This window comes from Bombina bombina, chromosome 1 (assembly GCF_027579735.1).
Source record: "Bombina bombina isolate aBomBom1 chromosome 1, aBomBom1.pri, whole genome shotgun sequence".
Classification (NCBI taxonomy): Eukaryota; Metazoa; Chordata; class Amphibia; order Anura; family Bombinatoridae; genus Bombina; species Bombina bombina.
The window spans coordinates 1,593,930,581-1,593,943,080 of record NC_069499.1 but is presented as its reverse complement, the minus strand read 5'-3'; the positions used below and the strand labels follow the sequence as shown (position 1 = coordinate 1,593,943,080).

Sequence of the window (12,500 nt, the reverse complement as noted above, 5' to 3'; positions counted from 1 at the left end):
GGTCACAGTGTACTAATGACAGTGACATGTTTATGTGCTCAGTACCTGCTAGGGTCACAGTGTACTAATGACAGTGACTTGTTTATTCGCTCAGTACCTGCTAGGGTCACAGTGTACTAATGACAGTGACATGTTTATGTGCTCAGTACCTGCTAGGGTCACAGTGTACTAATGACAGTGACATGTTTATGTGCTCAGTACCTGCTAGGGCCACAGTGTACTAATGACAGTGACATGTTTATGTGTTCAGTACCTGCTAGGGCCACAGTGTACTAATGACAGTGACATGTTTATGTGCTCAGCCCCTGCTAGGGTCACAGTGTACTTATGACAGTGACATGTTTATGTGCTCAGTCCCTGCTAGGGTCACAGTGTACTAATGACAGTGACATGTTTATGTGCTCAGTCCCTGCTAGGGTCACAGTGTACTAATGACAGTGACATGTTTATGTGCTCAGTACCTGCTAGGGTCACAGTGTACTAATGACAGTGACATGTTTATGTGCTCAGTACCTGCTAGGGTCCCAGGGTACTAATGACAGTGACATGTTTATGTGCTCAGTACCTGCTAGGGTCACAGTGTACTAATGACAGTGACATGTTTATGTGCTCAGTACCTGCTAGGGTCACAGTGTACTAATGACAATGACATGTTTATGTGCTCAATACCTGCTAGTGTCACAGTGTACTAATGACAATGACATGTTTATGTGCTCAGTACCTACTAGGGTCACAGTGTACTAATGACAGTGACATGTTTATGTGCTCAGTACCTGCTAGGGTCACAGTGTACTAATGACAGTGACATGTTTATGTGCTCAGTCCCTGCTAGGGCCACAGTATACTAATGACAGTGACATGTTTATGTGCTCAGTCCCTGCTAGGGCCACAGTATACTAATGACAGTGCCATGTTTATGTGCTCAGTACCTGCTAGGGCCACAGTATACTAATGACAGTGACATGTTTATGTGCTCAGTACCTGCTAGGGCCACTGTGTACTATTGACAGTAACATGTTTATGTGCTCAGTACCTGCTAGGGTCACAGTGTACTAATGACAGTGACATGTTTATGTGCTCAGTACCTAATAGGGTCACAGTGTACTAATGACAGTGACATGTTTATGTGCTCAGTCCCTGCTAGGGTCACAGTGTACTAATGACAGTGACATGTTTATGTGCTCAGTCCCTGCTAAGGTCACAGTGTACTAATGACAGTGACATGTTTATGTGCTCAGTACCTAATAGGGTCACAGTGTACTAATGACAGTTACATGTTTATGTGCTCAGTCTCTGCTAGCGTCACAGTGTACTAATGACAGTGACATGTTTATGTGCTCAGTACCTGCTAGGGTCACTGTGTACTAATGACAGTGACATGTTTATGTGCTCAGTACCTGCTAGGGTCACAGTGTACTAATGACAGTGACATGTTTATGTGCTCAGTCCCTGCTAGGGTCACAGTGTACTATTGACAGTGACATGTTTATGTGCTCAGTTCCTGCTAGGTTCATAGTGTACTAATGACAGTGACATGTTTATGTGCTCAGTACCTGCTAGTGTCACAGTGTACTAATGACAATGACATGTTTATGTGCTCAGTACCTGCTAGGGTCACAGTGTACTAATGACAGTGACATGTTTATGTGCTCAGTCCCTGCTAGTGTAACAGTGTACTAATGACAGTGATATGTTTATGTGCTCAGTACTTGCTATTGTCACAGTGTACTAATGACAGTGACATGTTTATGTGCTCAGTACCTGCTAGGGTCACAGTGTACTAATGACAGTGATATGTTTATGTGCTCAGTACTTGCTATTGTCACAGTGTACTAATGACAGTGACATGTTTATGTGCTCAGTAACTGCTAGTGACACAGTGTACTAATGACAGTGACATGTTTATGTGCTCAGTACCTAATAGGGTCACAGTGTACTAATGACAGTGACATGTTTATGTGCTCAGCCCCTGCTAGGGTCACAGTGTACTTATGACAGTGACATGTTTATGTGCTCAGTACCTGCTAGGGTCACTGTGTACTAATGACAGTGACATGTTTATGTGCTCAGTACCTGCTAGGGTCACAGTGTACTAATGACAGTGACATGTTTATGTGCTCAGTACCTGCTAGGGTCACAGTGTACTAATTACAGTGATATGTTTATGTGCTCAGTACCTGATAGGGTCACAGTGTACTAATGACAGTGACATGTTTATATGTTCAGTACCTGATAGGGTCACAGTGTACTAATGACAGTGACATGTTTATGTGCTCAGTCTCTGCTAGGTCACAGTGTACTAATGACAGTGACATGTTTATGTGCTCAGTACCTGCTAGGGTCACAGTGTACTAATAACAGTGACATGTTTATGTGTTCAGTACCTGCTAGGGTTACAGTGTACTAATGACAGTGACATGTTTATGTGCTCAGTACCTTCTAGTGTCTCAGTGTACTACTGACAGTGACATGTTTATGTGCTCAGTCTCTGCTAGGTCACAGTGTACTAATGACAGTGACATGTTTATGTGCTCAGTACCTAATAGGGTCACAGTGTACTAATGACAGTGACATGTTTATGTGCTCAGTACTTGCTAGTGTCACAGTGTACTAATGACAGTGACATGTTTATGTGCTCAGTACCTGCTAGGGTCACAGTGTACTAATGACAGTGACATGTTTATGTGCTCAGTCTCTGCTAGGTCACAGTGTACTAATGACAGTGACATGTTTATGTGCTCAGTACCTGCTAGGGTCACAGTGTACTAATAACAGTGACATGTTTATGTGTTCAGTACCTGCTAGGGTTACAGTATACTAATGACAGTGACATGTTTATGTGCTCAGTACCTTCTAGTGTCTCAGTGTACTACTGACAGTGACATGTTTATGTGCTCAGTCTCTGCTAGGTCACAGTGTACTAATGACAGTGACATGTTTATGTGCTCAGTACCTAATAGGGTCACAGTGTACTAATGACAGTAACATGTTTATGTGCTCAGTACCTAATAGGGTCACAGTGTACTAATGACAGTGACATGTTTATGTGCTCAGTACCTGCTAGGGTCACAGTATACTAATGACAGTGACATGTTTATGTGCTCAGTATCTGCTAGGGTCACAGTGTACTAATGACAGTGACATGTTTATGTGTTCAGTACCTGCTAGGGTCACAGTGTACTAATGACAGTGACATGTTTATGTGCTCAGTACCTGATAGGGTCACAGTGTACTAATGACAGTGACATGTTTATGTGTTCAGTACCTGCTAGGGTCACAGTGTACTAATGACAGTGACATGTTTATGTGCTCAGTCCATGCTAGTGTCACAGTGTACTAATGACAGTGACATGTTTATTTGCTCAGTACCTGCTAGTGTCACAGTGTACTAATGACAGTGACATGTTTATTTGCTCAGTACCTGCTAGGGCCACAGTGTACTAATGACAGTGACATGTTTATGTGCTCAGTACCTGCTAGGGTCACAGTGTACTAATGACAATGACAAGTTTATGTGCTCAGTCCCTGCTAGGGTCACAGTGTACGAATGACAGTGACATGTTTATGTGCTCAGTCCCTGCTAGGGTCACAGTGTACTAATGACAATGACATGTTTATGTGCTCAGTCCCTGCTAGGGTCACAGTGTACTAATGACAGTGATATGTTTATGTGCTCAGTCCCTGCTAGGGTCACAGTGTACTAATGACAGTGACATGTTAATTGTGCTCAGTACCTGCTAGGTTCACAGTGTACTAATGACAGTGACATGTTTATGTGCTCAGTCCCTGCTAAGATCACAGTGTACTAATGACAGTGACATGTTTATGTGCTCAGTACCTGCTAAAGTCACAGTGTACTAATGACAGTGACATGTTTATGTGCTCAGTCCCTGCTAGGGTCACAGTGTACTAATGACAGTGACATGTTTATGTGATCAGTACCTGCTAGGGTCACAGTGTACTAATGACAGTGACATGTTTATGTGCTCAGTCCCTGCTAGGGTCACAGTGTACTAATGACAGTGACATGTTTATGTGATCAGTACCTGCTAGGGTCACAGTGTACTAATGACAGTGACATGTTTATGTGCTCAGTCCCTGCTAAGATCACAGTGTACTAATGACAGTGACATGTTTATGTGTTCAGTACCTGCTAGGGTTACAGTATACTAATGACAGTGACATGTTTATGTGCTCAGTACCTTCTAGTGTCTCAGTGTACTACTGACAGTGACATGTTTATGTGCTCAGTCTCTGCTAGGTCACAGTGTACTAATGACAGTGACATGTTTATGTGCTCAGTACCTAATAGGGTCACAGTGTACTAATGACAGTAACATGTTTATGTGCTCAGTACCTAATAGGGTCACAGTGTACTAATGACAGTGACATGTTTATGTGCTCAGTACCTGCTAGGGTCACAGTATACTAATGACAGTGACATGTTTATGTGCTCAGTATCTGCTAGGGTCACAGTGTACTAATGACAGTGACATGTTTATGTGTTCAGTACCTGCTAGGGTCACAGTGTACTAATGACAGTGACATGTTTATGTGCTCAGTACCTGATAGGGTCACAGTGTACTAATGACAGTGACATGTTTATGTGCTCAGTACCTGCTAGGGTCACAGTGTACTAATGACAGTGACATGTTTATGTGCTCAGTCCCTGCTAGTGTCACAGTGTACTAATGACAGTGACATGTTTATTTGCTCAGTACCTGCTAGTGTCACAGTGTACTAATGACAGTGACATGTTTATTTGCTCAGTACCTGCTAGGGTCACAGTGTACTAATGACAGTGACATGTTTATGTGCTCAGTACCTGCTAGGGTCACAGTGTACTAATGACAATGACAAGTTTATGTGCTCAGTCCCTGCTAGGGTCACAGTGTACGAATGACAGTGACATGTTTATGTGCTCAGTCCCTGCTAGGGTCACAGTGTACTAATGACAATGACATGTTTATGTGCTCAGTCCCTGCTAGGGTCACAGTGTACTAATGACAGTGATATGTTTATGTGCTCAGTCCCTGCTAGGGTCACAGTGTACTAATGACAGTGACATGTTAATTGTGCTCAGTACCTGCTAGGTTCACAGTGTACTAATGACAGTGACATGTTTATGTGCTCAGTCCCTGCTAAGATCACAGTGTACTAATGACAGTGACATGTTTATGTGCTCAGTACCTGCTAAAGTCACAGTGTACTAATGACAGTGACATGTTTATGTGCTCAGTCCCTGCTAGGGTCACAGTGTACTAATGACAGTGACATGTTTATGTGATCAGTACCTGCTAGGGTCACAGTGTACTAATGACAGTGACATGTTTATGTGCTCAGTCCCTGCTAGGGTCACAGTGCACTAATGACAGTGACATGTTTATGTGATCAGTACCTGCTAGGGTCACAGTGTACTAATGACAGTGACATGTTTATGTGCTCAGTCCCTGCTAAGATCACAGTGTACTAATGACAGTGACATGTTTATGTGCTCAGTACCTGCTAGGGTCACAGTGTACTAATGACAGTGACATGTTTATGTGCTCAGTCCCTGCTAGGGTCACAGTGCACTAATGACAGTGACATGTTTATGTGATCAGTACCTGCTAGGGTCACAGTGTACTAATGACAGTGACATGTTTATGTGCTCAGTCCCTGCTAAGGTCACAGTGTACTAATGACAGTGACATGTTTATGTGCTCAGTACCTATTAGCGCCATAGTGTACTAATGACAGTGACGTGTTTATGTGCTCAGTACCTGCTAGGGTCACAGTGTACTAATGACAGTGACATGTTTATGTGCTCAGTACCTGCTAGGGCCACAGTGTACTAATGACAGTCACATGTTTATGTGCTCAGTACCTGCTAGGGTCACAGTGTACTAATGACAGTGACATGTTTATGTGCTCAGTCCCTGCTAGGGCCACAGTATACTAATGACAGTGACATGTTTATGTGCTCAGTACCTGCTAGGGCCACAGTGTACTAATGACAGTGATAAGTTTATGTGCTCAGTCCCTGCTAGGGTCACAGTGTACTAATGACAGTGATATGTTTATGTGCTCAGTCCCTGCTAGGGCCACAGTATACTAATGACAGTGACATGTTTATGTGCTCAGTACCTGCTAGGGCCACAGTGTACTAATGACAGTGATAAGTTTATGTGCTCAGTCCCTGCTAGGGTCACAGTGTACTAATGACAGTGACATGTTTATGTGCTCAGTACCTGCTAGGGTCACAGTGTACTAATGACAGTGACATGTTTATGTGCTCAGTCCCTGCTAGCGTCACCGTGTACTAATGACAGTGATATGTTAATTGTGCTCAGTACCTGCTAGGGTCACAGTGTACTAATGACAGTGACATGTTTATGTGCTCAGTACCTGCTAGGGTCACAGTGTACTAATGACAGTGACATGTTTATGTGCTCAGTCCCTGCTAAGATCACAGTGTACTAATGACAGTGACATGTTTATGTGCTCAGTACCTGCTAGGGTCACAGTGTACTAATGACAGTGACATGTTTATGTGCTCATTACCTGCTAGGGTCACAGTGTACTAATGACAGTGACATGTTTATGTGCTCAGTACCTGCTAAAGTCACAGTGTACTAATGACAGGGACATGTTTATGTGCTCAGTCCCTGCTAGGGTCACAGTGTACTAATGACAGTGACATGTTTATGTGCTCAGTCTCTGCTAGGGTCACAGTGTACTAGTGACAGTGACATGTTTATGTGCTCAGTCCCTGCTAAGGTCACAGTGTACTAATGACAGTGACAAGTTTATGTGCTCTGTACCTGCTAAGATCACAGTGTACTAATGACAGTGACATGTTTATGTGCTCAGTACCTGCTAAAGTCACAGTGTACTAATGACAGGGACATGTTTATGTGCTCAGTCCCTGATAGGGTCACAGTGTACTAATGACAGTGACATGTTTATGTGCTCAGTACCTGCTAGGGTCACAGTGTACTAATGACAGTGACATGTTTATGTGCTCAGTACCTGCTAGGGTCACAGTGTACTAATGACAGTGACATGTTTATGTGCTCAGTCCCTGCTAGGGTCACAGTGCACTAATGACAGTGACATGTTTATGTGATCAGTACCTGCTAGTGTCACAGTGTACTAATGACAGTGACATGTTTATGTGCTCAGTACCTGCTAGGGTCACAGTGTACTAATGACAGTGACATGTTTATGTGCTCAGTACCTGCTAGGGTCTCAGTGTACTAATGACAGTGACATGTTTATGTGCTCAGTACCTGCTATTGTCACAGTGTACTAATGACAGTGACATGTTTATGCGCTCAGTATCTGCTAGTGTCACAGTGTACTAATGACAGTGACATGTTTATGTGCTCAGTACCTACTAGGGTCACAGTGTACTAATGACAGTGACATGTTTATGTGCTCAGTCCCTGCTAAGATCACGGTGTACTAATGACAGTGACATGTTTATGTGCTCAGTACCTGCTAGGGTCACAGTGTACTAATGACAGTGACATGTTTATGTGCTCAGTCCCTGCTAGGGTCACAGTGTACTAATGACAGTGACAGGTTTATGTTCTCAGTCCCTGCTAAGGTCACAGTGTACTAATGACAGTGACATGTTTATGTGTTCAGTACCTGCTAGGGTCACAGTGTATTAATGACAGTGACATGTTTATATGCTCAGTACCTGCTAGTGTCACAGTGTACTAATGACAGTGACATGTTTATGTGCTCAGTACCTGCTAGGGTCACAGTGTACTAATGACAGTGACAGGTTTATGTGTTCAGTACCTGCTAGGGTCACAGTGTATTAATGACAGTGACATGTTTATATGCTCAGTACCTGCTAGTGTCACAGTGTACTAATGACAGTGACATGTTTATGTGCTCAGTACCTGCTAGGGTCACAGTGTACTAATGACAGTGACAGGTTTATGTTCTCAGTCCCTGCTAAGGTCACAGTGTACTAATGACAGTGACATGTTTATGTGTTCAGTACCTGCTAGGGTCACAGTGTATTAATGACAGTGACATGTTTATATGCTCAGTACCTGCTAGTGTCACAGTGTACTAATGACAGTGACATGTTTATGTGCTCAGTACCTGCTAGGGTCACAGTGTACTAATGACAGTGACAGGTTTATGTTCTCAGTCCCTGCTAAGGTCACAGTGTACTAATGACAGTGACATGTTTATGTGTTCAGTACCTGCTAGGGTCACAGTGTATTAATGACAGTGACATGTTTATATGCTCAGTACCTGCTAGGGTCACAGTGATGTACTAATGATAGTGACATGTTTATGTGCTCAGTACCTGCTAGGGTCACAGTGTACTAATGACAGTGACATGTTTATATGCTCAGTACCTGCTAGGGTCACAGTGTACTAATGATAGTGACATGTTTATGTGCTCAGTACCTGCTAGGGTCACAGTGTACTAATGACAGTGACATGTTTATGTGCTCAGTCCCTGCTAGTGTCACAGTGTACTAATGACAGTGACATGTTTATGTGCTCAGTACCTGCTAGGGTCACAGTGTACTAATGACAGTGACATGTTTATGTGCTCAGTACCTGCTAGGGTCACAGTGTACTAATGACAGTGACATGTTTATGTGCTCAGTCCCTGCTAAGGTCACAGTGTACTAATGACAGTGACAGGTTTATGTTCTCAGTCCCTGCTAAGGTCACAGTGTACTAATGACAGTGACATGTTTATGTGCTCAGTACCTATTAGCGCCATAGTGTACTAATGACAGTGACGTGTTTATGTGCTCAGTACCTGCTAGGGTCACAGTGTACTAATGACAGTCACATGTTTATGTGCTCAGTACCTGCTAGAGTCACAGTGTACTAATGACAGTGACATGTTTATGTGCTCAGTCCCTGCTAGGGCCACAGTATACTAATGACAGTGACATGTTTATGTGCTCAGTACCTGCTAGGGCCACAGTGTACTAATGACAGTGATAAGTTTATGTGCTCAGTCCCTGCTAGGGTCACAGTGTACTAATGACAGTGATATGTTTATGTGCTCAGTCCCTGCTAGGGCCACAGTATACTAATGACAGTGACATGTTTATGTGCTCAGTACCTGCTAGGGCCACAGTGTACTAATGACAGTGATAAGTTTATGTGCTCAGTCCCTGCTAGGGTCACAGTGTACTAATGACAGTGACATGTTTATGTGCTCAGTCCCTGCTAGCGTCACTGTGTACTAATGACAGTGACATGTTTATGTGCTCAGTACCTGCTAGGGCCACAGTGTACTAATGACAGTGACATGTTTATGTGCTCAGTACCTGCTAGGGTCACAGTGTACTAATGACAGTGACATGTTTATGTGCTCAGTCCCTGCTAGCGTCACCGTGTACTAATGACAGTGACATGTTAATTGTGCTCAGTACCTGCTAGGGTCACAGTGTACTAATGACAGTGACATGTTTATGTGCTCAGTCCCTGCTAGGGTCACAGTGTACTAATGACAGTGACATGTTTATGTGCTCAGTACCTGCTAGGGTCACAGTGTACTAATGACAGTGACATGTTTATGTGCTCAGTCCCTGCTAAGATCACAGTGTACTAATGACAGTGACATGTTTATGTGCTCAGTACCTGCTAAAGTCACAGTGTACTAATGACAGGGACATGTTTATGTGCTCAGTCCCTGCTAGGGTCACAGTGTACTAATGACAGTGACATGTTTATGTGATCAGTACCTGCTAGGGTCACAGTGTACTAATGACAGTGACATGTTTATGTGCTCAGTCCCTGCTAAGATCACAGTGTACTAATGACAGTGACATGTTTATGTGCTCAGTACCTGCTAGGGTCACAGTGTACTAATGACAGTGACATGTTAATTGTGCTCAGTACCTGCTAGGGTCACAGTGTACTAATGACAGTGACATGTTTATGTGCTCAGTATCTGCTAGGGTCACAGTATACTAATGACAGTGACATGTTTATGTTCTCAGTCCCTGCTAAGGTCACAGTGTACTAATGACAGTGACATGTTTATGAGCTCAGTACCTACTAGGGTCACAGTGTACTAATGAAAGTGACATGTTTATGTGTTCAGTACCTGCTAGGGTCACAGTGTACTAATGAAAGTGACATGTTTATGTGCTCAGTACCTGCTAGGGTCACAGTGTACTAATGACAGTGACATGTTTATGTGCTCAGTCCCTGCTAAGGTCACAGTGTACTAATGACAGTGACAGGTTTATGTTCTCAGTCCCTGCTAAGGTCACAGTGTACTAATGACAGGGACATGTTTATGTGCTCAGTACGTATTAGCGCCATAGTGTACTAATGACAGTGACATGTTTATGTGCTCAGTACCTGCTAGGGTCACAGTGTACTAATGACAGTGACATGTTTATGTGCTCAGTCCCTGCTAGGGTCACAGTATACTAATGACAGTGACATGTTTATGTGCTCAGTACCTGCTAGGGTCACAGTGTACTAATGACAGTGACATGTTTATGTGCTCAGTCCCTGCTAGGGTCACAGTGTACTAATGACAGTGACAGGTTTATGTTCTCAGTCCCTGCTAAGGTCACAGTGTACTAATGACAGTGACATGTTTATGTGCTCAGTACCTGCTAGGGTCACAGTGTACTAATGACAGTGACATGTTTATGTGCTCAGTCCCTGCTAAGGTCACAGTGTACTAATGACAGTGACAGGTTTATGTTCTCAGTCCCTGCTAGGGTCACAGTGTACTAATGACAGTGACTGGTTTATGTTCTCAGTCCCTGCTAAGGTCACAGTGTACTAATGACAGTGACATGTTTATGTGCTCAGTCCCTGCTAAGGTCACAGTGTACTAATGACAGTGACAGGTTTATGTTCTCAGTCCCTGCTAAGGTCACAGTGTACTAATGACAGTGACATGTTTATGTGCTCAATTTTAAGCTTGTCCTCACCCCCATCTAGTAGGATGCGCTGTGGGCTTGTACCATGGAACCAAGGCTTATCCCACACTCCCTCCCTCCTGTTAGTAAGATGGTGGCCTTCTCTTATGCACAGATTATCAGCAGGTTCCTTGACCGTTGTTTAATGAGTTCTGTATGTTTTTTGTTCCAGCTGGTTGATTACCGTGTAGAATTCAGCAAGTGGTGGGTTACAGAGTTCAAGACAATCAAGTTTCCCTCCCAGGGAACTGTTTTTGACTATTACATCGACCCAGAGAGCAAGAAGTTTGAGCCATGGTCCAAAATGATCCCAAAATTTGAGTTTGATGCTGACATGCCATTGCAGGTTGGTTAAGGACTAATTTTATTTTATTTATTATTTTGGTAAAATTAAGTTAAAATCTCTCTGGACTAGAACTACAATCAGGACTAGAATAACAGAAAAAAAAAATCTGAATTTATCAAATTAATTCACCATAATGGTTATTTGTCATTATCACCACTAATAAAAATACTGAGTTAAATTAGAGCCAGGTTGTATTGCCATATATTGTGTCCCACAACTTGTACAACGTTGTGCCTGGTGAATATGTTTCAGTATCTTGTCTGCTCCGAGTGTATAGAACAATGAAGAACTCACAGATCATCTTCTGGTTTTGCAGGCCTGCTTGGTGCACACAAATGAAACTATCAGGGTTCGGTATTTCATGGATAAACTGTTGGAGAAACGTCGGCCGGTCATGCTTGTTGGTAATGCAGGAACTGGAAAATCTGTGCTGGTGGGAGAAAAATTGTCATCTCTGGATTCTGATGAATATATGATAAAAAATGTCCCGTTTAACTACTACACAACGTCTGCCATGCTGCAAGGTAATATGGCAACCCAGTGTCTTCTTCCAACTTAACAATCTCTTCTCTCCTCTTCTCTTCTCTCCTCTTCTCTTTTTCTCTTCTCTCCTCTTCTCTTCTCTCCTCTTCTCTTTTTCTCTTCTCTCCTCTTCTCTTCTCTCCTCTTCTCTTTTTCTCTTCTCTCCTCTTCTCTTTTTCTCTTCTCTCCTCTTCTCTTTTTCTCTTCTCTCCTCTTCTCTTCTCTCCTCTTCTCTTTTTCTCTTCTCTCCTCTTCTCTTTTTCTCTTCTCTCCTCTTCTCTTTTTCTCTTCTCTCCTCTCATCTCTTTCCCTTTTCTTCTCTCCTCTTCTCTTTTTCTCTTCACCTTCTCTTTTTTCTCTTCTTCTCTTCTCTCCTCTTTTTCTCTTCACCTTCTCTTTTTTCTCTTCTTCTCTTCTCTTCTCTTTTTCTCTTCTCTTCTCTTTTTTCTCTTCACCTTCTCTTTTTTTCTCTTCACCTTCTCTTTTTTTTCCTCTTTTCTTCTCTACTCTTCTCTTTTTCTCTTCTCTTCTTCTTTTCACTCCTCCCCTTCTCTTTTTTCTCTTCTTCACTTTTTCCCTTCTCTTCTCTCCTCGTTTTCTCTTCACTACTCCCCTTCTCTTTTTTCTCTTCTCTTCTTCTCTCCCCTTCTCTTTTTTCTCTTCTCTTCTTCTCTCCTCTTCTCTTTTTCTCTTCTCTTCTTCTTTCACTCCTC

The 12,500-nt window shown here is 42.9% G+C and overlaps 1 protein-coding gene across 1 annotated transcript in view; it reads left to right on the top strand.

The window, feature by feature from the left end:
- DNAH9 (dynein axonemal heavy chain 9) overlaps nt 1-12,500 on the top strand; it is a 739,144-nt gene that overhangs the window by 231,961 nt on the left and 494,683 nt on the right. Inside the window, exons 36-37 of the mRNA XM_053688948.1 lie at nt 11,092-11,265; nt 11,582-11,789. Of these exons, the coding sequence (XP_053544923.1) occupies nt 11,092-11,265; nt 11,582-11,789 (382 nt within the window). The remainder of the gene's footprint in view (nt 1-11,091; nt 11,266-11,581; nt 11,790-12,500) is intronic.